A 24,343-nucleotide genomic window follows, 5' to 3' on the forward strand; every position below is an offset into this window, starting at 1 on the left:
CGACGCGCTTACGGTGCTGTGTTCTCTTCCTCCTAGGCGGCCGGGATTGCTTACCACCTGCGGCGTCCTTGCGGCGGCGGCGGCTGGCGCGGAGGCCGGGCTACATGAGAAGCACAGCGGGGCCCCGGATTGGGTTCCTCTACCCAGCAGCGGCCACTGCGCTCCGGGCCCAGGGAGGGGCGTGCGGTGAGGAGTCCCACCAGTCTGAGTCCAGGGCCGGACGGGGTGGCCTTGATCCTGGAGGCCAGTGGCGAGGCCCCTCGGTGGGGAGCCCTGTTCCTAGGAGCACAGCAGCCTCGGCTCGGACCCCTGTGGGATACGGGGGCCTGGCAAGGACGCCTGCGAGAAGACCCTCAGGGCTCTTCGGGATTCAGTTCCAAGTTGGCACCACACTGCCTGCCAGGCCGGCCAGGTCGTGTGGCCCTGGGGACGCAGGGTGGCAGGGCGAGCTCCCGTCCATGGACAGTTCTGAGGCCCCCGGCGCTGGCTGGGATGCTGGTGGCGGTGAAAGAACAAAAGACACCTGGACAAAAGGCCGTCTGTTCCCAGAGGAGGTGAATGGTGACAGCTGCGGCCTCGGGAGTGACCCCAGGGTCCCCTCAGCCCCGGGCAGCTCTCAGGACACCTTTACCTCAAGCTTTAGCTTCATACGGCTCTCGCTTGGCTCTGCGGGGGAGCGTGGAGAAGCGGAAGGCTGCCCGCCCTCCAGAGAGGCCGAGGCCCCTTGTCAGAGCCCCAAGGACACGGAAGCCAAGGCTGCCAGCCTGGACAGGCCCCACGAACACCCTCGACTTCTCTCTCCCCACTTCTATCTCAAGACTACTCAGCGCCTGGCAGACCCTGCCCAGACCGCAGGGGGCAGCCACAGGCTGGAGAGGGAGACCCCGACTTTGTTGGACGGGGACACCACCTCCTGCTTCTCCCCGGGCCCCTCTGGGTCTGACGGCAGCAGCTTGGGGGACGCTCAGCGCTGGGAGACGCTGGTCCGGAGGTGCGAGCCCGTGCTGCTGGACTGCCTGCTGAGCGACCAGAGGCGGCTGGAGGTCGGTGTCCCCAGCCTCCGGGGCCCATGATTATCACGGGTTCAGATCCGCTTCGGGCAGAGGGCAGGAAACGAGTTCGGGGAGGGCCACCGACTTCCTCCTGGAAGCTGAAGCAGCTCCTTTTGTAGCTGCAGCAGAAACATGTCCCTGCGCCTCTGTTTCTTCTCGCGCAGGGTGAATGCAGATCTGTCCCCGTTCTCCTCTTCTCTGTCACTTCGATGCTCAGATTTGCTCTCCCTCCAGCCGCAGGCTCCTCTGCGTTTCCTGCCCTAAGTGACGTGTGGTTAGCTCTGCCCAGCTCTGCTCTGCAACAGGAAACTGGGGGGCAGGGGAGCTGGCGCTGGCTGGTGTGTGGTTGAGGGGTGTGAAGTTGGTGATGCCCCCATTGGGGTGATGCTGAGTTTCATTTGCATTTACCCCTTGTCTGTCATCCCGCTCAGGGGGCACTGCCTGACACAGCCAGGAGACTTTGTTCCTGGTCGTTCCATTTCTTGGGCTCTCAGTTTCCTTACTTATTATTATTATTATTTTTTAAAGATTTTATTTATTTAGTTGATAGACAGAGAGCACAAGTCAGCAGAGAGGCAGGCAGGGAGAGGGGAGGAAGCAGGCTCCCCGCTGAGTAGAGAGCCCGACGCGGGGCTCAATCCAAGGACCCTGAGATCATGACCTGAGCCGAAGGCCCCTGAACCACCCAGGAGCCCCTCAGTTTTCTTACTTAGATGGAAGCCCTGCTTGGGATTGTTCTGCGGCTGCAGTGAGAAGCTAGGATGTAAGCATACATGTAAACCCGGCGTCGTGAGGGTGCTGTCCACCCAGTTACCTGAGAGATGGGTATAACTATGAGTAGGCAGTGTTGTTCTACCCGCAAAAAGTTCCCAGAGAAACCCAGGCGGAGGTGGTCCGTGGCTGACCCCATTGGGCGGTTTGGCTCATCCTACGGAAAGGCTGTGTTTTCCTTCTGGGGTGTGTGCATGTGATGTGTGTGTACGTGTATAAGCGTGCATGTGTGTGTTTGTGCGCATACAGTTGTACATGTGCATAAGGAAGTAGAACACCCACTCATCAGGCATTTGGCGGAAGTACCTGAAAATGTGAAGATCATGTTCCTTCCCAGCAGTTGGGCTCATTTATTTTCTGTTCTTTACACGTGGTCTCATGCTCCTGGCCCTGGCCCTGTTCACCCTGTTCCAGCCCTTGGGGACCTCAGCCCAGCTCTGTGATTTCTCTCTCACGATCTCCTTGTAGCTGTCCGTTCCCAGGTGATGCACAGAAACCTGATGTCATTGTCTTCCCCACTAAACCTGTTCTTTTTTTTTTTTTTTTTAAGATTTTATTTATTTGACAGAGAAAGAGACACAGTGAGAGAGGGAACACAAGCAGGGGAGGGGGGAGGGAGAAACAGGCTTCCCGCCAAGCAGGGAGCCCAATGTGGGGCTCGATCCTGGGACCCTGGGATCATGACCTGAGCCGAAGGCAGACCCTTAACGACTGAGCCACCCAGGCGACCCCCGACCAAACCTGTTCTAAAGGACCCTGGTCTTCATAGCCATTTGTTGATTTTAATTAATAGCATCCATTTAGTTCTTTAGAGAAAGTGCAGGTGTCTTCAACACCTCCCCCATCCTCACTCCCAACATCTGGTCGGCCCTCCTAGTCCAGCAGCTAACCTGCCTCTCATGGCCACGGCCTCTGCCCTGGTTCAAACACTGGTTGTTTTTAACCTGGGTTTTGTAAGAGATTCTCCACTTATTTACCTTCCTCAGTGTCTCTCTTCTCCAGTTCGTCCCCTGAATGGCCAGCAGAGTTGTCTTTCAGAACGCCAGTGGGATGGTGTTACTCCTCGGCTTGAAACCTTTTGCTCTTCTCGGGATGGTATCCAAGTTCCTTATCCTGATAATTGAGATTTTCCCAACCCGCTCCAGCCTGCCCTAGTGTCTTACTCTTGCTGGCTCAGCCATCTGGTGCTGCTTCCTGTTCCTGCAGACGCCAGGGAAAGCTGTGCCTTGGGCCTTTGCTTACAGTTCTCCCTCTGCCTAGAACCACCTTCCTACACGTTTCCACATGCCAAGCTCCTGTAATCCCTCTGGTATGGGTCTGAAGCCACTTCCTTGTTAGACATCTCCTGCCCCCTCTGGTCCAGATGAATTCCTCCTTCCATGTTGCTCTCGTAGCGCTCTGGACACGGCCCATGGTAGCATTCGTCACATGCAATAATCATTTGTTTGTGGGCCCAAGTTCTGTACTTGACCATGAGCTCTATAACAAGAGGTCACATCTCTTAGATGTTTTTGGATGCCTGATGTCTCGCATCCATCCTGGCCCTCTGCTGTTGCTTGATCATTTTTGTTTTTAGTGCAATGATGCATCTTATGAAGAGGGACCCCAGATCTCTACTTGACAGCTTTCTTGGACTGGTGGGCTAAGGCAAAAGAAGAGAGTCAGAGACACAGATAGGCAAAGCGCGAAGGGGTTCTCGTCACTAATCCTAACCTCAGAGAGGTGTTTGTCTGCACCAGCAATTTCTCCAGTGCTGGCTGTCTGTCCCGTAACTCAAGGCAGTTTTGACCCCATCTCTCCAGAGATAGATCAACTCCCACAGTGGAGGGACTCAGCCCCCCAAGACTGCCTGCCTGCAGGTCCTGGCCATCCTCTGTGCTTCTGACCCACTGGCTCTAGATCAGAGGTGCCAACAGAAACCTTCTCCTTGGGTTCCATTAATTTGTTACAATGACTCACAGAACTCAGAGAAACATTTTGCTTAACAGATTACACGTTTATTACAAAAGGATATAACTGAGGAACAGCCAATGGAAGAGATGCATGGGGCAAGAGGTGTACCAACCTGGTCCTTTGGGTTTTTATGGAGGTTTTATTACATAGGCAAGGCTGATTAAATCATTGGCCATTTGGGATTGATTCAACCTCCAGCCCCTGTATCCTCCCTGGAGGTCGGGGGATGGGGTTGTAAGTTTCTTGTCCTCTAATCACGTGGTCGGTTCCCCTGGCAACCAGCCCTCATCCTTAGGTGTCTTCCAAGACTCACCTTATTAACATAACAAAAGACCCCTTTCTTGCCCTCTTCACAGGAAATTTCTAGGGTTTTAGGCTCACTGTGTCAGAAATGAACAAAGACCAAATACATATTTCTTATTATGATTTGCAGGGTCCCAGGCACTAAGTAGAGTGTAGTGTCATCCTTTTCCAACTGTAAATACCAGTATTCAGCACTTCATTTCCAAGATCTCTTTTAAAAAAGTCTTGACCACAGATCTGTATTTCTCCATGTCAAAAATTCAAGTTTTGACGCATGTGAAGCAAAAGTAGAACACCGTTCTAATGACCAGCGGCTCTCCCTCCCAAACAGCCAAATAGGAACTACCTTGGCAGTGATCTGTCTGCAGTCCCCATGGTTCTGTTCCTTGGGTTGCCTTCTACCTCCTCCTACCTGCAGGGAACTCACAGCCTCCTGAGAATCTCGTTGTTTAACAAACTGGAGTCTGTGAACCCCCAACCAGTTGCGTCTCTTGGGGTCCAGTCACGCCTCGGGCTCCCCTTGCCAGCCCCCCCAGCCACCAGGTCATCACAGGGCCTGAAGTTCAGCATTCCAGGGGCTCTGGCTGGAGAAAGCCACCCTGCCTTACCTTTTGGGTTTCCGGATCTTTAGTTTTAAGAAATATAACCAACCTTAGATATCTCTTCCTTTCACCTTTATCACCCAGATGCAGCTTTTTAAAGAACTGATTGGTCAGAGCCCATCAGAGAGCGGTGCTCCTTGCGGAAGAAGGGTGAAGTGGCCGCCGGTTCACCCTGGGCATTCTGGAAGCGGTCAGCTCTGCTGCCTGTGTGTGTGCGTGTGTGCTGGGGTGTGTGTGCGTGTGCCTATGATCCCACGATTTCCTGCAGTCTGGCAGGTTTGTGGGACTGCCCGGGTGCTAGCCTGGCATTTTCCTCTCCTGGCTGAGTGACCTTAGGTGATTTGCTTAATCATTTTGTGCGTCAAGACGCTGTTGTTAGAAGATGGAGATAAACCATGGTACCCACCTCATTAGAGTCTCATTAGAGTCTCATGAGGATGAAATGTCTCAGCACTTGCCGGGAGCTTCAGACGGGGTCTGGCACTGAGCAAGTGCCTGGAATGTTGGTCATTATTATCACCAGAGAACGAGCTCAGAATAAGTGAATTTGGGCCAAAATCACCAAATTCGCCCTTCTCCCTGGGGTTCAAATTAAACTCATATCCTGTCTCAAGTAATAGGATCTGGACACCATTTATCTATAGTTTAAGTATCTTTGTTTATGGTAAACTAACACCGGGACAGCAGAAAACACGATGCTATTTTCAATGATTCGAATGTCTGTTGTGTAGAAGAAGAATCAGCTTTATTCAGTGATGTAGGAGAGTTGGGAGGGACTCTGTCCGGGGCATAGGATTTATAGGAAGGCAGATTTTGTTTCAATAGGAATGAGAGATTAGGAAGAAACACCATAAATTTTATTGGTGGGAAAGAATCCCAGAATCACATACCCATCTCTGAATGAGAAATAGGAAACGCTTGTTTCCCCTGGAAGCAATGGTTTAGTGTTTGCTAACTGAGCATTTCCAGTGACTTTCTAGAACACAACTGCCATGAATGAGAATCAGCGGAAAGGATATTTTATGCTCTTTAGAAATAGCCACCCAGGGACATTGCCGGGGACTGCATGGGATTGAGACAGTCGTGATGGAAGGAAATGCTAACTGGGTATGCAGAGGAGGGAAGCGGGGAGAATCTTGTAAGTGAGCCCCACTTCGGCTTGTGGAACCTGCAGGAGAAGGAGAGAAATTGCCTGCCTCACACGGTTGTGTCACTGGATAGGTCATGACCATCAGTGGCTCTGCTTCCAGCACAGATAGACATTCAAACATCTGGGGTATCACTTCAGTGACCTAGAGGGATCATTGGATGAGGGGGAGAAGGTGGGGTGGCTGTTGCTCTGCATGAAGTTTTCTGTGGCCTTCTTTCCTGTAGTTCTTCTGCTTCAGCTCTAGTAAGCTCCAGTGTGATGATGGTAATAGCAATGACCCACCCATACAGACTTTCTTCCGTCCCTCATATGTATAGCTAGGTTCCTGGTACAGTTTGCACCTGTAATATGGAGCAACCTCAAGGATAAAGGGGCTAATATAAACATTCATTCTTTCAGAAAGTATTTGTGCACTACTTGTGCCTGGCTTTAGAGATTGTATTAGAAGAGGTAACAGACAGGGGGCCTGATGGCTCAGTTGGTTAAGCGACTGTCTTCTGCTCAGGTGATCCTGGAGTCCTGGGATCGAGTCCCGCATCGGGCTCCCAGCTCCGTGGGGAGTCTGCTTCTCCCTCTGACCTTCTCCCCTCTCGTGCTTTCTCTCACTCTCTCTCTCAAATAAATAAAATAAAATAAAATAAAAAGATTAAAAAATAAATTAAAAAAAAAAGAAGAGGTAACAGACAGTGACATATCACAGCCTTTAAAGGACATGGTTGTGTTTCTGTCTTTTCTTTTCTCTTTCTTTTTTTTCCCCCCTAAGATATTATTCGTTTGTAGAGAGAGAGAGAGAGCGCACAAACAGGGAGAGCGGCAGCCTCCCCACTGAGCAGACAGCCCGATGCGGGACTCGATTCCAGGACTCTGGGGTCATGACCTGAGCTGAAGGCAGCCGCTTAACCGACTGAGCCACCCAGGTGCACACAAGGTCTTGTTTCTTGCTGAATGCTTCAAGTCCCATGGATGTGGTTGGGAGATCTGCTCCACAGGGTCACTCAGGAGCCCTGCGTACAGCATCAGAGCAAACGGCCCCTCAGTCAAGGGGACAAGGAGGAAAACAGTAAGGGATCCTACAAGAGCAATGAAATGCTCAGTGCAGAAGTGACTGCTAACTCTTGCTCCCTAACCCTAACCCCATGACCCACAGCAAGGTGGGGAGGGAAGTGTCATCCTTCTGTGTGCCCAGAGCAGTGGGGAGCCAAGTAAGGGTGCGCCCTGCCATTTTCTACACGAGTAGAATAGAGTTCTTGCCCTCAAGAGACTCAAGTGTGAATGGAGTGCACAAAAATAACAAAATAAAACAATAGCTGTAACATGGCGTTGCAAGTACTACAAGTTCTTGCAATTATGTTTTTCTAGCAGCTCAGTCCCAAACCCCAGCATCATGCTGACTTTCTCACCCCCACCTACAATCTATGAGCAGATCCTGTTGGTTCTACCTTCAACGCCATTTTCAGAATGTGCCCAGGATCGGATTGCCTTCTCACCATCTTCACTGTGCCCAGGATCATCTAGGCTATGGTCACCTCCGTCCTGGGTGATTTCCATGTCCTCCCCTGCCATCTGACTTCTGCCCTTGGCCACAGTGGTCAGAATGGAGCTGCTTGGACCTCAATCAGATCATGAACTCTTGTGCTCAAAACCCTCTGACTGCCCACTGTCACCCACAGAGTAACAAGAACTTTTCAGTCCTCTTCATGTGTTTTCATGATGCATTCCTCATCACCTTTCTGACCTCATCATCTACAATCCCCCCTTTAATCAAACCTCCCCAGACCCTTTGGCCTCCTGCTTTTACTTGGCAACACCAGCAACGCCTCTGCCTGAGCCTCTGCACTGACTCTTCTCTTGTTGAAACGTTTTCTCCAGGAGCCTCAGGGTTTCCCCTCAAATCTTTCAAATCTTTCCTCAGATGTCAGTGAGATCTTATTTAAAACCACAGCCCTACCTCCTACCAGCACTCCTGATGCCCCTTACTGGGTTCTGTGGTTTTTCTTCTTAACACTGATCACTCTCGGGTTGCTTGGGTGGCTCAGTTGTTAAGTGTCTGCCTTTGGCTCTGGTCATGATCCGGGGGTCCTGAGATCAGGCCCTGCTTCGGGCTCCCTGCCCTGCAGGAAGCCTGCTTCTCCCTCTCCCCACCCCCTCCGCTTGTGCTCCCTCTCTCGCTGTGTCTCTCTCTGTCAAATAAATAAATCAGGAAAATCTTAAAACAACAACAACAACAACAACGAAACTGATCACTTTCTAAGGTTCCATAAAATGTACTTATTATATTAATTTTTGTCTTCCTACTCAAGAATGTCATCAAGAGAGAGTGCTAAGAATTTTTTGCTGTATCCTCAACACCTCAGACGGTGCCTGACACCGAGGAGATGCTCAGTAGATATTTGCTAAATGGGTCACGTGAATAGGAGCACGCACAGGTCACACGGCAGTACAGAGGAAGGATATTTCACACATACTTGAGGGGATGGCCCCTGAGCTGGGTGTTGAAGGATGTGGGGGTGTCAGGCAGAAGATGGGGGAGGAAGCTGTGTTTCCGAGAGAAAGTCCACATCCATTCATGGATAGGCCAAGAATCTATCTTCAGAAAATCTCGGGCCTCCTGTCGAGAAGGAAAATAATTAAAAATGAGTACTGGCAACTCTTCTACAGACAGTGAGATCGTTATGTCCATATGTGGGTTAAATAGGGTGGTGCCCTTTTCTAGAAGGGTTTTGTGAGGTTCTTCTTGCCAGTCTCACCCAGCTGGCTGACACCCTGCTGCGTTTAAGTTCACGCTCTTCTCTTGGCTTCTCTTCTAGTCTTAGTGTGTTTTTCTTCATAATTTAATGTGGTTTTTGGGAAGGGAGACCATTTGGTCAGGTCAGGAAGTTTGCGTTCTTTTTATTATAAATTTTTTTCATGCAGATAAGGGTACAATGTGATGTTTTTGTTTAAAATAACTTTCTAGCTCTTTTTGTGGATTTTATGCTCAAATTACACTTTCTCTTTATATAACTTTTTTTTTTTGAGAAACTAATGCATCTGGCATTGGAAAAATGTACATTTGTGGTTCTTTTTTTAAAGGAGAATAAAGAACTTCAGTTTCGAAATCATTTCTAAATGTTTTTAGCTTAAAAAAAAAATAAGTTTGCTTGAATGCTATCCTAATTTGGCTTTCATTTTCTTCCCCTTCAAACCGACATAGGTAAAATCCCTAAGAATAAAGCTTCAGAAACTTCAAGAAAAGGCAGTTGAGGATGATGATTATGATAAGGGTGAGTTTTATTTTGCTTACTGATTTTTTCCTCTTTTCCCTGCAATGTTCCATTTCTGTTTTACCCTCATTCGTGTCTATTTTCTACACCCCAAATGAGTTGTGTGCTCTGTTCCTCTGGTCACCTCCACTTGATAACAGTGAACAGTTTTACGGCTCCGTTATTTTATGGATTTCAAAGCCCTTTATGAACATGAATTGTTTGGGTTATGCATTTGTTGATTACCCAGAAATACTCCAAGATTTTGCACAATGAAAGCTGCATTAACTTACCACCTTCCTGCCTAACGTGTGACATATCTATCATTTATTCATTCATCGAAAATTATTTGTCGTCTGCCTCCTATGTGCTGGGCAGGGTGGCAGACAAGGACCGACACGGCAGCTGAGTGCACACAGGGCAGATGGGGTCAAAGGAAGTCTTGCAGGTATGGTTGGCCTGGGAGGAGTCTTTGGGACTTCGGATGCTGATTGTCACACGTCACACCCATTTCTACTAGATGTGGGGAAGAGAGAGGGTTTATGACAACTTCCAGCTTCCCCCAGACACGAATGAACTTGATAGATAGTCCTGGTGATAACGAGGTTTAGCACACTCAGAATGGGTCTGGAAATAGGATGTAGACTTAAGGATTCTTCTGGAAGCTGGTTAGCCTTGAGGCTCGCGTCTTCAACCTTACTCACCTGTATTTTCTTATTCCCAGTGAATACTCAGGCTGTTGGCACTGGGCACTACAGGAGTGGGGTGAATTCCAGAAGGAGGTTGCAAATTCTCTTCTAGAAACTCCCGGAGCTGGTGCTGTGTAGTGTTGTGATTTCCCTGACCACTGAGGTGATGTGGGGGTTAAAGCATGACCAGGTGGGGTGGGGGGAAGGGGAGGAATTTGGGAACGGAGGTGGAACTCTCAGCTCTCCCATTCTCTCTGTGCACTGGGTGGGGGCTGAGGCGTGCGAGAGAGGAGGCGAGTCTGAGGCAAGGGGTGCTCCATGAAGGGGCACAGCTGTAGGCAGAGAGCAAATGAGCAATGCCGACTTTTGTCTGGGAAGCATGACCGAGCCTAGGTCTGAGGTTCCCCGTCGCTGGCCAGATTAATTTTCTCTGGCTTGCTCCTTTAACACATGCGAGCTGAAGACACAGGTGGAAAATCAGGCCCTCTTTTTTTGATCCGGGCCTGGGGAACTTTCTGGACTTGGTTTTCTCAGTGAGCTTCATTGAACAAGGGCCTCACTTCTTTAGTCTTTTCTCCAGATATCTCTGAGACACACAAGAGAACAAGGTTGGATAAGATACTCTCCGTCAGGGAAGCCGAAGGAAGCAAGACACCTTTATTTAGTGTTTCTGTCTGAGTTCCTTTCTCTTGTTTCTGTGTCAGGCATGAGAATGTCTCCTGGTTGAGAAGCTCGGGGCAGGCCGTGCAGGGTGTTTCACAAGTTCCCAGCGGTCGGGAGATGTGCTGGGCTGTGAGAAAACACCGACACAGGGCTTTACTCCCCGGAGACCTGGCCAGCTGAATCCTGGCTCGGCGGGGCAAATGGGGGTGAGGAGCCCATCCAGGGCTCTGCCCCTCCTGACCACCAAGAGCCACCTGGAGCCTGTGGAGGGGACAAGCACCCTGGGAGGCACTTAGCACAGAGTCTGTTTAAACTCCCAAACCTGCAAACCCAGTTCAGGATGTTGAAAGGTAAAGGTTCTGGTGAAATGTGCGGAGGGCCTGGCCTGTAGGAGGCAGGCGGGCAGTCAGCGTTTTGTGATGGACAAGAAGGTGCTTGCTGCTGAGTGGTACCTACCGCTAACGTGGTGAACGCATATTCTGACCATGTAGGTCTGGGCTGGGGCGAGACTCTCCGTTTCCAGTAAGATCCTGAAGGACGCTCCTGCAGCTGTCTGGAGAATGGCCCTTGGAGAGCTGGGGAGATACAAGGCAGACACAGGCCATCTTATTTACTTGGGTTTTTTTTTTTTAAAGATTTCATTTATTTATGTGTGTGCGCGTGCGCGCACACACACACATTTATTTATTTAGCATGAATGAAAGGAAGGTCAGAGGGAGATGGAGAGAGAGAATCTGAAGCAGACTCCCCGCTGAGCATGGAGCCTGACGTGGGGCTCGATGTCCCGACCCTGAGATCATGACCTGAGACAAAAGCAGGAGTCTGATGCTTCACTGACTGAGCCACCCAGGTGCCCGGACACAAGGCCATTTTAAAAGACACACCGAGCACTGTCCTTAGGATTTTCTTCTCAGAGAGTTTCTGACCAGGGAGGAGCAGTCGCGCAGAACAGAATAGTGGTAGTAAAGTTACACATAACACGTCGCTTAGAATATATAGAAGAAAGTTCCAAAAGAGGAGAAACTACTTTTTTTTTTTAAAGATTTTATTTATTTATTTGAGAGAGAGGGCACAAGCAGGGAGGAGGGGTAAAAGGAGAGGGAGAAACAGGCTCCCTGCTCAGCGGGGCTCCAACAATCCCAGGACCCCAGGATCATGAGCTGAGGTGAAGGCAGACGCTTCCCTGACTGAGCCACCCCGGCTCCCCTGGAGGAGCTGCTTCTGCGGGAGATGGGGTGGCTAGGATGGAAGCCCCGTGGAGGAGGGGGTAATGGACCTGGGCCTCTGAGGGCAAGGAGATGCATCTAGAAGGGCACCTAAGAGAACGCGGAGAGGTGTGAAAGCCACCGTCCCATTGCGTGCTTGTCTTGACACGGATGCGGCGTTGGCCGTCGTCTGAAATGGATCCCTAAAGGGCCCAGTATGGGGACCGGCCCACTGCAGCTGGTCCCTGAATTTTTGTGAACTGCTAGCCACGTTGTTAGGGAGGCTTGGTCCATGTCGAGGTGGAGCGTTCATTGTAATGCGGCGTGTCGAAACAGGATTTGGGTACCATTTCCTCGGTCCCTTAGTTTACCAAGGGTTACTAGTGACTGCTTCAAGGACAGGGACTTTCTCTATCCCAGCCCTCACGGTCTCCGGGTGGACTCACTTCTGCATCGGTGCTCGCAGCAGCTGTGGGGCCATGCTCTGTCTCGGGGAAGGCGGCTGCTGGAGCCCACGAGCTTTGCCACCAAAATTTGGAGGGCTCTCCCTTGGTTTTGTTACTTTTCTCTTTTTCTTTCTAGTTTCACGCATAAAAATGACATTGTGTTCCCGACAAAGGAGCAATTGGCACAGAATAGAAAGTTCCAGGTTTTATCTCATCAACGTGCTGGCAAATTTACTTGCTAATGCCTTGTGGGGAAACCTCAGGGCTCTAATTACATCTCCCCCTCGCCTGGGAAGTAAAGTTAATAATTCCTTATATTCTCGCACAGAGCTGGGAGAGCTTGGCAGGAAAAGAGTAATAGCATTTGGTGCTGGCTTAGAGTTTTTCTGCGGAGGCTCAAAATGCTGCTTTCATCCTGTTAGTACTTGTCCCGTGTCTGTGGTCGGCTGAGGGGCAGTGGTGGGATCTCAAGTCCTGCAGCAGGAGAAGCTGCCATCCAGAAATGGAAGATGGGGGGTCAGGGTCTGTGACGGGAGGGAGAGAAGGTCAGCGTGGGCAATGATGTCCAATGTGGTTGCTGTTCCCCCGTTCCTGCACTGACATGTGGCCTAGAACGTCCCCCCCGCCTATGACCATGGCCACAGCTCACTTCTGAAGCAAATGGAGTGACGTTATGGGGAAGAAGGAGGACAGTTTCAGGAATTCACCATTTCAATGACTCACATCACTGGGATATGTAGCACAGCTGGCTTTCCCCTGTTGGTTGAGGATTTCTTTCTCGGTGCAAAACGTGGCCAGCCCTGAATTGGTTGCTTTATCCTTTGTCTTAAGCAATATCCATCATGACAAAACGCGAGTATGACGTGGGACATTGGAAGGAGGAATGATGATGGCAGAAGCCAAGCATAAAACCAGTCTAGAGACTGACTAGCTCTTGCTCAAGTTGCCATAATCTTCATTTTTCTCTCTTTAGTGACATTGGTCTGTCCACAGTTACTCTTTGGTGAGAGTGTGCAAGTCATCCAAGCTGACAGCCCTGTCTTTCCGAGGGGACCCCACTCTCTATCTCCTTTAGGGTTTGGTGTCTGAGTGGCTTCCTGGAGTCATAGGGTTAGAGCCAGAAGTTTTGCTTTTGCTTCCTCTTCTTTTTTTTTTTTTTTTTTTTTTTTTTAGGGAGAGACACAGCAAGAGAGGGAACACAGCAGAGGGAGTGGGAGAGGGAGAAGTAGGCTTCCTGCTGAGCAGGGAGCCCGATGTGGGGCTCGATCCCAGGACGCTGGGACCATGACCTGAGCTGAAGGCAGAGGCTTTAACCCACTGAGCCACCCAGGTGCCCCTGCTTCCTCTTCTCATAGCGGTGGATGTGACAGAGCCCTTGCAGAATGGGAGCTGAGGGCACCTGGGTGGCTGAGGTGGTTGGGCATCTGCCTTTGGCTCAGGTCGTGTTCTCAAGGTCTTGGGATCAAGTCCCACGTTGGGCTCTGTGCTCACTGGGGAGTCTGCTTCTCCTTCTCCCTGTCCTGCTCCCCCTGCTGGAGCTCTCTCGCTCTCTCTGTCAAATGAATGCATAAAATCTTAAAAAAAAAAAAAAAAAAAAAAAGGGAGCCAGGTGCCATTTGGGGTCCACAGAGCAGAAATGCCAGTCTTGGCAGCCCGTACTGTTTTGAGTTCCTACTGAAAACGTAGGCAGCAGTTGGTGTCTGCTCAGAGACACATGACTGGTCCTTGAGATATTTATGGAGAAAACAGCTACACTGGGACTCCTGAGTGGCTCAGTCTGATAAGCATCTGCCTTCGGCTCAGGTCATGATCCCAAGGTCCTGGGATTGAGTCCTGCATCGGGCTCCTTGCTCATCAGGGAGTCTGCTTTTCTCTATGCCTGCTGTTCCCCCTGCTGTGCTCTCTTTCTGTCTCTCCCTTTCTCTGACAAATAAATAAATAAAATCTTAAGAAAAAAAGAGCCGCACTGAGCACAGATATGAATGGTGGTGCATTCCTCCCACTCATACACTTCCTTTTCTCCCTGCACTGCAGGGTTTGAAAACATCACACTGCGTCCTGCTATCTACCAGGGTCTCCCTTCCTGTTCACAGGGGTGCTTGCAGTTAGTAACAGGGGAAAAAAGCTAAGGCAACGCAACCAAGTGAAGTATGTGGCAGTTGCCATGCGTTCTTTCTCTAGGGGAGGTTTGTGTGTGGTGTGTATGTTAATGTTGCACTGTTGCACATCTGTTCCCTGCTGGGTACTTGCCCACACATCGGGATCACATTCTAGGATCACTGTGGGAGGAGATGGTACTGCCCCAGTTTCTCTGGCAAGGCCACAGAAGCTGGTTGGAGGGTACCAGCTGTGTGCTCTGGCCGCCCATCTGCTTTGCCTCCTGTCCCCGCTGGGTCTACAAACATGTTATATCCCAATGTGGAAAATGGATCTTTGGAGTTGTAGGCACCAAACCTAGCTAGGGGGTGTCTGGACTCTGGAAATTCTTCTTTACAGGACACCCAAGGAAGGGACCGAGGAGGGCTCCACACTGGGATGCACCAGGAAGACTTTCCATGATTTTATCTAAAGCCATAGGCTATTAGGAAATTCGCACTTGGAGTATCTCGATGTTAACCTTCAATGTTATTCTCACAAGAGCAAAAGCTTGTGTGTCTGCTTCCTCTTATTTTAAGTAAAAACTTAAAAATCAAGACGTGAACTATCCATGAAAACAAACACCGTAGAAAGAGAACGTGGACCAACACCATGTACATCACTCAGCTGCATTGTCTTAGCTTCTTTTCCTGTTTACAGGAGAGTTTGATTCTGTAAGTGAAGATCCAAGAGCTCATCCAGTGCTGGCTTTCAGGTTGTTGTTCATATTTGCAGTTCGTGTGTTGGCATTTTTCATGCATGTACTACATCCTGTGACACCTACTTCGGATGTGAGCTTTAAGCACAGACTCCGCTGGCTGATTTGCATACGACAGACTTCCCTTTCATTGGTAGCCCAGAATGTGATTTCAGTGTGACAACTTTTCTCCGTGGTGTTCCGGCTGGGTGCACACTCAACATACTCCTCCCTCGCGGCGTCAAGGTATGGGATGTATTAGACCTTTCAGAACTTTGGAGGTGGAAGCACAGGGGACTGGGTGTCCTCTGTCAGTGGCTGCATCACAGTGCGTTCCCCACATTGATGGGCCTCTGCCTTGCCTTTCCTGGCTCCGAAGAAGTCAGTCCTGCAGGGATTACGTGGAGTGTAATTGCCATACTCCATGTGTACAATAATGTAGCACATTATTCACGATGAAATCTGATGGCCAAGCCTAGACATATTGCCCAACACAAAACACCGGGACAAACAAAAATACCTTTTTTTCTCTACCCCCTTCCCCTAATTAGGTACTTAGCTGGAGCTTGGACATACTTTCCTGCTGGCTGAGCTGTAGCACATTTTTAATGAGTGTTAGCAGGTGGTTGTGCAAATAATGGATGCAGCATCTTTCTAGGAGACTCTACTGGCGACAGAGTTTCTCAAGCTGTAGGGTCTGGTGAATGGAGCAGAAAGTTGGGCAGGAGTGCCGCTTAGAAGACTGATACTGAAGCGGCTCCCACAGGTTTTCTGTGCTCCTGACACCTTCCTCCAATGGCTGAGAGGCCGGCTGGGATCCCAGGAGAGCAAGTTCACCGGGGGGGATGTTCCTTCTGGGCCCAAGGAACTCAGCTGCTCTCCAGGTAGCCAGACAGGACAAAGCAGTGACTGAGATTGTCTGGGGCTGGCTCGATGAGATACAGTGATCACCTTTTCTGTGAAGGCACGTAGGACTTCAGAAATGTCAACAACTTCATTCATTTATCAAACATTTTTGAGGATTGCTTCCCCTCGTTCTACAGACAGAGAAATGGATAACAGAACTGGAAGGGGCGTGCCTGGGATCAGGGACAAAAGCCTAAATGTGACTGAATTTTCCCACCACAGTCATTTCAGTGTCTCAGTTTTTGGTACAGATTGTTGATTTCCCCTTAATGGGAGATGCAGAGTGTTAGTCACTCAGGCTATTATAACAAAGTATGGCAGACTGGTGGCTTGGAAAATAAAAATTTATTTTTTCACACTTCTGGGAAGGGGCAGTCCAAGATCAAGGTGTCGGCAGGGTTGGCTCCTCCTTCTTCTTCTTCTTTTCTTTTTTTTTTTTTTTTAAAGATTTTATTTATTTATTTGACAGAGAGAGATCACAAGCAGGTAGAGAGGCAGGCAGAAAGAGAGCAGGAAGCAGGCTCCCTGCTGAGCAGAGAGCCTGATGCGGAGCTCGATCACAGGATCCTGGGAGGCTTAGCCCACTGAGCCACCCAGGCACCCCTAGGGTTGGCTCCTTCTGAGGCCTCTCTCATTGCCTTGTAGATAGCCATCTTCTCTCTGTCTCTTCAAATGGTCATCTCTCTGTATGTCTGTGTCCTAATCCCCTCTTCTTAGAAGGACACAAGTCATTTTGGCTTAGGGCCCACCCCAATGACTTCATGTTAATTTAATAACTCTTTAAAGACTCTATCTCCAAGTATAGTCACTTTATGAGGTACTGGGGGTTAGGACTTCAACATGGGAAATTTGAGGGGACACAATTCAGCCTATAATAAGAGCCTAATGGACTCAGGGCAGAGCTAAATACTAATGACATCCAGGTGTTTCTGTAAAAGTTTGAATAATGTGGTTTGACTATTCTGTTGTCACATGCAGACATTTGATAGAATAAGTAAAAAAAAAAAAGCAGAATTTTGTGACATGAGTGGGCTGACTGTTCCTTTCCTTGTCCACAAAGAAACCTGGCCACGAGACATGGAATGCTGGCAGCCAACTGAAATTGGAAGAGGCAAGGAATGGTTTCTTCCTGAGAGCCTCTGGAGGGAGTACACCTCTGAAAACAATTTAATTTCAGCCTCATAAAACTGATTTCAGACTTACAGCCTCCAAAACTGTGAAAGAATGAATTTATGTTGTTTTAAGCTACAAAATTTGTGGTTATTTGCTATAGTAGCCATAAAAAAAACTAATACACTACATAATAAACAATCATAAACCTTAGTAGTTAGAATAATGTCAGGGAGTGACTTCAGTAAAGTAGTAGAGTAAGCAACTCCAAGCACTCATTCCCCCACAGAAACATCAAAAGAGAAGTAGAAATTGTCAGAACCAACATTTTCAGAATTCTGGAAACTAGTCTAAAGTTCAGAGCAACTATGCAAACATTGAGCCAAGAAAAAGGCAACTTGAAAATAGTGGTATTTTTACTTGCCCTTGTCCTCCTCCTTCCCAGTATAGCACTGACATTGGAGATGACAGCTCACATTCCTGGTGTGGGACTTCTGGCCCTGATTCTAAGGGGGAACAGAGCAGACTGTACTTGAAAATTATTATGTGAGTCTATTCTAACCTGTCTGGGGTTACCTAAAGGACTGGCATCAAGTGCTTGTCATTCTTTTGGTTAACTCAGGACAGGCTGGGAAAATGGCAGGCATTGCTTGAAACCATGACAGGGTAAGCTAACAAACTGCAAACACCTGGGACAGATGTTACTGGTTGAGAGATACAACAGGCTGTCTAATGCCCAGGAGCAATAGCTGGGGGAGATCTGTGGGAAATTCAAAAGCACTTGTGTATAAATAGAAATTTAGAAATCATTTGTTCAGGACAAGGTACATACTCAGAAGAGAACAGAGAAGAGTTTCAGCTCAGGCTAATCCTGAGGAAGCTGAAGGAATGCCCCAGCACTGCAGAAACTGGGAGAGGAATTTGTTTTTTTGTGTCTCTGTGTGTTTCTTCCTTTTTGCTACCCACCCCCTGCCCGTGTTTTCCTTTCTGTTTTTTTCTTTTTCTCCCAGCATCAGAGGAAATCTATGTCTAAACACTGGGTGAACATAAGTTAAAATAACAGAGACTCCCGTGACCACATTCCTTAAGGAATACAGTCTTTGCAAAAATACTTTGGAAAAGTACCAAACTGATGGACCACTACAGCCTTCAACAATGATGAAAACAACAACAAAACAACAGAAAAGCCAGAAAACTGGGAGATTTAGAGAATCTGATTTCCAGAGTCACCACATTATCATATTTAAGTGTCCAGTTTTCAACAAAGTATCACAAGGCATACAGAGAAACAGAAACACGTGACCTATTGAATGAGGAAAAACGAATGGATGGAAACCATCCCTGGAGAAACCCAGACATGAGATTTATTAAAGACTTTAGAAAAACTGTCTTTTTTTTTTTTTTTTTTTTTAAAGATTTTATTTATTTATTTATTTGACAGAGAGAGAAATCACAAGTAGGAGGAGAGTCAGGCAGAGAGAGAGAGAGAAGCAGGCTCTCGCTGAGCAAAGAGCCCGATGCGGGGCTCGATCCCAGGACACTGAGATCATGACCTGAGCCGAAGGCAGCGGCTTAATCCACTGAGCCACCCAGGCGCCCCTAGAAAAACTGTCTTAATGATGTCCAAATAGTTAAAGAAAATAGGGATGTAGAACTAAAGGAACTAAAAAAAGCAATGTATGCACAAAATGAGAGTATCAATAAAGAAATAGAAATTATACAAGTAATCAAATTCTGGAGCTGAAAATTATAACTAAAATAAGACATTCACTAGAAGGGCTCAACAGTAGATCTGAGCAGGCAGAAAAGCAATCAGCAAACTTAAGATACGACAATTGAAATAATTTAGTCTGATGAAAAGAAAGAGAAAAGAATGAAGAAAATTGAAGATAGCCTCAGAGGCCAGTGGGGCATTATCCAGCAGACTGTCATATACCTATGGGAGTTCCAAAAGGAGAATAGAGAGAACAACAGGAGAACATTTGAAGAAAGAATGACTGATTGTGTCCTAAATTTGGTGAAAGACATGAATCTACAAATTCAAGAGCTCAACGAACTGTGGATAAGGTAAACTCAAAGGGACCCAAAGGGAAGCACAATCAAATTGTCAAAAGTCAAAGAAAGCAGCAAGAGAGAAGCAACTCATTACATTCATACAAGGGATCCTCAGTAAGATTAACAGCTATTTTCTCATCAAAACCATGAAGACCTGAAGGCAGAAGGCAGGTATATTTAAAGTGCGGAAAGAAAAAAATTATTGATCAGAAATTCTATACCCAGCAAAAATGCCCTTCAAAAAATGAGGGAGATAGTAAGAAATTTCCAGATAACAAAAGATAAAGGGGTTCATTACCATTAGATCTGCTCTAAAAGATGTTAATGGGTGTCCTTCAGGTTGAAATGAAAGGATATTAGAGAATAACTTGAAGCCATATGAAGAAATAATTCAGTAATGGTAAATAGATGAGCAAATATAAAGGCCAGCATTATTCTGTTTTTGGTTTATAATTGTACTTTTTATTTTCTAAATGATTGAAAAGACAAATGTGTGAGATTTATAATTTATAAATTATGAACCTATGTTTCTTGAGTGCACAGGGTAAAAAGATTTAATTTGTGATGGCAATAACAAAGGAACTGTATAGGAGCAGGGTTTTTAAAATATTCTATTGAAGTTAAATTGGTATCGATTCAAATTGGAGTGTCATAACTTTAGAATGGCAGATATAGTCCCCATGGCAACCACAAAGGAAATGTCAATAAAATATACATGAAAGGAATACAATTCAGTACAAGAAAAATTGATTAAACACAAAAGAAGGTAATAATGGAGGCAGTGATGTACCCCCCCCCGCAAAAAAAAGACACACAGGACGCCTGGGTGGCTCAGTGGGTTAAGCCTCTGCCTTTGGCTTAGGTCATAATCTCAGGGTCTTGGGATTGAGCCTCAAATCGGACTCTCTGCTCAGCAGGGAGCCTGCTCCCCCACCCCCCCACCCCCGCTTGCCTCTCTACTCTTGATCTCCTTGTCAAATAAAAATCTTAAAAAAAAGACACACAGAAAATGAATAACAAAATGACAGAACTAAGTCTTTCTTTATCAGTTAATTACTTTAAATCTAAATGGATTAAACCTTGTAATCAAAAAGTAGAAACTGGTAGAATGGATTAAAAAAATGTTCTAACTGTATACTATCTGCAAGAGACTCATTTCAGACAGAAAGACACAAATAGATTGAGGTGAAAGGATGGAAAAAGATATTTCATGCAAATAGTAATCAAGAGAAATCTGGGGCATTTATGTTAGAGAAAGTAGACTTTAAGTAAAAAATTGTTATGAGACAAAAGAGGCATTATAGATTGATAGAAGAATCGATTTATCAGGAAATGCAATAATTTTAAACATATATGCCCCAAATAACAGAGCCCCCAAATATATGAAACAAATTACAGAATGAAAATAACATATGAAATGAATGACAGAATATAAGGGAGAAATGGTTCTCCATTATAGTTGGAGCCTTTAATATACCACTTTCAATAATGCAAGAACATCTAGATAGACAATCAAGACGGATGTATAGGCTTGACTAACACTATAAACCTACTAGACTTACAAGCATAGAACACCCCCACCCAACATCAGAATACATTTTTATCAAGTGTACGTGGAATATTCTCCAAGATAGACCACATGTTAAGCTGCAAAAGAAATCTCAATAAATTTAAAAGATTGTAATTATACAGAGAATCATCTCCAACCACAATGCAATGAAGCTAGAAATGAAAACTGAAGGACAATTGGAAAAGGTACAAAATATTTAGAAACTAGGAAGCAGACTCTTAGAGAACTAATAGGTAAAAAAGAAATCTCAAAAGAAATGAGAAAACATTTAGAAATGAATGAAAAGGAAAACCCAACATCTTAGAACTTCTGGGATGCAACTAAGGCAGAGCTCAGAGGAAAATTTATAGCTGTAAATACCTATTTTATTTTGTTTTATTTTATTTTTATTTTTACTTTTTTAGAGAGGGAGAGAGTGGGATGAGGGGCAGAGAGAGAGGGAGAGAGAGAATCTCAATCTCACGATCTTGAGATCATGACCTGAGCCGAAATCAAGAGTTGGATGCTTAACCAACTGAGCCAGCCAGATACCCCTGTAAGTACCTATTTCTAAAAAAGGAGAAAGATCTCAAAATCAGTAACTTTACACACTGATGAGGCGGAAACAAAGAGAAAACTAAATCCAAAGCTAGCAGGAGGAAATAAAGATTAGAGCAGAGATAAATAAAATAGAAAACCAATAGAGAGAATCAATAAAATAAAAATTCAGTTCTTTGAAAATATCAACAAAATTGTGGAAGAAAAAAAGAAGATGGAAATAACTAAAATTATAAATGAAAATGAGAACATTTCTACCAAACATATGAAATAAAAATGAATATGAGAGGAATACTATGAACATCTGTATGCCAACAAATTGCATAGCCTGTATCAAATGGTCCGATTCTTAGAAAAGCACAAATTACCCACACTAACTCAAGAACGAATCAGAGATGGAATTAGTAATCAAAAACCTCCCAGGGCGCCTGGGTGGCTTAGTGGGTTAAAGCCTCTGCCTTCGGCTCAGGTCATGATCTCGGGGTCCTGGGATTGAGCCCCGCATCGGGCTCTCTGCTCAGCAGGCAGCCTGCTTCCTCCTCTCTCTCTGCCTACTTGTGATCTCTGTCTGTCAAATAAATAAAATATTTAAAAACAAACAAACAAACAAACACCTCCCAACAGAGAAAGGACCAGATGGTTTTCCTGGGTTAATTCTACCAACAATTTCAGGGAATTTAACACTAATTCTCTCTAATTCCTGTGAAGAACAGAAGAGGAGAGAACACTTCCTACTTCATTTTGCGAGGCTAGCATTATCCTGATACCAAAGCCAGGTGAAGACATCACAAGAAAGAAAATTGCAGATCAATATCACTTATAAATATAGATGCCAACATCCTCAACAAGGCTGAGGTGTAGATGTGAACCCAAACCACACGCACTAGGGTGGCTACTGTCCAAAAAAAGGACGATGGCAAGTGTTGGCGAGGATGTGGAGAAACTGGAGCATTCCTACATCAATGTAGGAGTGTAAAATGGTGCAGTGCTATGGAAAACAGTGTGGTAGTTCCTTTAGAAACTAAAACATGCAATTATCTCATGATCAAGAAATCCTACTCCTAAGTATGTTCCCAAAAGGAATTGAAAGCAGGGACTGACACAGATAATTGTACACTAATGTTCACGCAGCATCACTCACGTTAGCAACACACCCAAATGTCCATCAGTAGATGAGTGGATAAACAAATTGTGAATATACATATAATAGAATATTCTTCAGCCACAAGAAGGAATAAAGTCCTGATACATGCTACAGCATAGATTAATCTTTTTTTTTGAAGATTTTATTTATTTATTTGACAGACAGAGATCACAAGTAGGCAGAGAGGCAGGCAGAGAGAGAGGAGGAAGCAGGCTCCCTGCTGAGCAGAGACAACCCCCGTCCCCCATGCTCGATCCCAGGACCCTGGGATCATGACCTGAGCTGAAGGCAGAGGCTTTAACACACTGAGCCACCCAGGCGCCCCAGCATAGATGAACCTTAAAAACATGATGTTCAGTGAAGTAACCCAGACACAAAAGGACAGATACTGTATGATTCTATTTACATGAAATGCCTACAATAGGCAAATTCAGAAACAAAGTAGATGAGAGTTTAATAGGGACTGAGGGGAAGGGACTGGGGAGTTACTGCTTAGTAGTTGCACAGTTTCTGTTGGATGTGATAAAAAGCTTTAGAAATGGTAAATGGCGACGGTTGCACAACATTGTGAATGTACTTAATGCCACTGAATTATAGACTCAAAAATGGTTAAAATGGCAAATTTTGCATTATACATATTTTACCACAATTAAAAAAAATTTAATGCAATGTACCCAAACCCATCGAATTGTATGCTTTAAATGGGTGAGTTGTATGGAAAGTGAATTACACTTGACAACGCTGTTTAAGAAAAATGATGACAGTATTTCGTTTGTTTGTGGGTCCCCGTTTTGGGGAGGGATGAGTGGGTGCTGTTCATTTGCACGGCCAGTATCGACCAGGGCAGCTGGAAGGCTGGGGCTTGGAATCACCTGCTCTGTGGGTCACTTCTTGTGGCTTCTGGTTGACGCTGTTTGTGGCTGGGGCCGGGCTGGGACACCTATAACCTGTGGCTGCTTGGCTTCCTCAGAGTATGGTGAGGACATCCTGGGAGAGCTGGGTAGAATTATTCCTAGCACTGCCGCCTTTTCTCTTTAGATGTAAGTCCCTATGGGTGATGGCACCCGTACTTGAGGGCAGGGTAGTCGTCCCTCTATTGATGGGAAGAGTGGCTAAAGAATTTGTCGGCATCTTTTGAGTCCGCCACAGACTGCCCCTTTTTTTGTGTGTGTTTTTACATTCTTGCCATTTGCAAAATTCTTTTTTGCATCCGCTCTCAGACCCCTCAACAGCATCACACACTATGGCGCCAGGTTCAAGCTTGCGGTCCCGGAGCTCCAGGTCTAACTCAGGTGCTGCTGCAGGTGGGGCTTCTCGGGTGGGATTCTCTGAGCACAGCCTGGTGGGTAGTGTCTCTTGATGTCCTGTTGGAGCGCTTGTGCACTGAAGATACAGCTTGTCGACCCCCAAGGTCCCGACACGTGATGGTGGGACAGCTGTAGCATCTCTGCTGTAGCTTCTTGTTCAGAAATTGGGGAAGTGGGAGGCACACGGCAGCCACGGGTCTGGACAGTTCTGATAACGCAGCTGGGCCCCTGTCGTCGGTTCCTCCGTTACGGTTTCTCCCTACCGCCTGTGAGTGATTTTTCAGGGCCCTCAGCTCCGACCTGTGGGCTCCTGGCTCTGCAGTCTTCCGTCATCCTCTGTCCGTAGAGAGCAGCCTGAATCGGAGCCAAGTAGTTTCTCAACCTGCTTTCTGCCCCTACAAGTTTGGGAGTCTAAACGTCTTTTTTCATCTTGTACTGTCTGCGTTCTTTCCAAGTTGACATAATTCTTTCCAAAACGTTTCTGGTTTCATACACATCGGTTTATAATCGACTGCATCAGATGAAAGCTGTGCCTCTTTTCCAGGCACTCTGTTCGGCTCGCAGCGGGTAGGGTGGGAACAATGCTCCTAAAATTCTTCACAGGGCTGTTTTCGACTGTTTGAAAGGGTCCGTGACCTTCCCGAGGTCTGAGGAAGGGTTTTACGGTCTACGGCCTTGGCCTCATCATTGACCACATTTTCCAGGCAGCACTCTGGCTTGGATCTTTGCCGGGAAGCCAAAGTCATCTGAAGTTAGCACCGTTAGTTATCCAAAGAGGCTGGAGATAAGGAACAGTGTTCATTTC

General features: G+C 46.8%; 1 protein-coding gene across 11 annotated transcripts in view; it reads left to right on the forward strand.

Moving 5' to 3' along the window:
• DISC1 (DISC1 scaffold protein) overlaps positions 1 to 24,343 on the forward strand; it is a 371,035-nt gene that overhangs the window by 54,053 nt on the left and 292,639 nt on the right. For 8 of the 11 annotated variants that reach the window (XM_032313947.1, XM_032313948.1, XM_032313945.1 and 5 more), the window contains exons 2-3: positions 23 to 1,043; positions 9,025 to 9,094. In XM_032313947.1, the coding sequence (XP_032169838.1) occupies positions 23 to 1,043; positions 9,025 to 9,094 (1,091 nt within the window). The other 3 variants (XR_004278944.1, XM_032313949.1, XM_032313944.1) reach the window with 3 other exon arrangements.

This window comes from Mustela erminea, chromosome 14 (genome assembly GCF_009829155.1).
Source record: "Mustela erminea isolate mMusErm1 chromosome 14, mMusErm1.Pri, whole genome shotgun sequence".
NCBI classification, from domain to species: domain Eukaryota; kingdom Metazoa; phylum Chordata; class Mammalia; order Carnivora; family Mustelidae; genus Mustela; species Mustela erminea.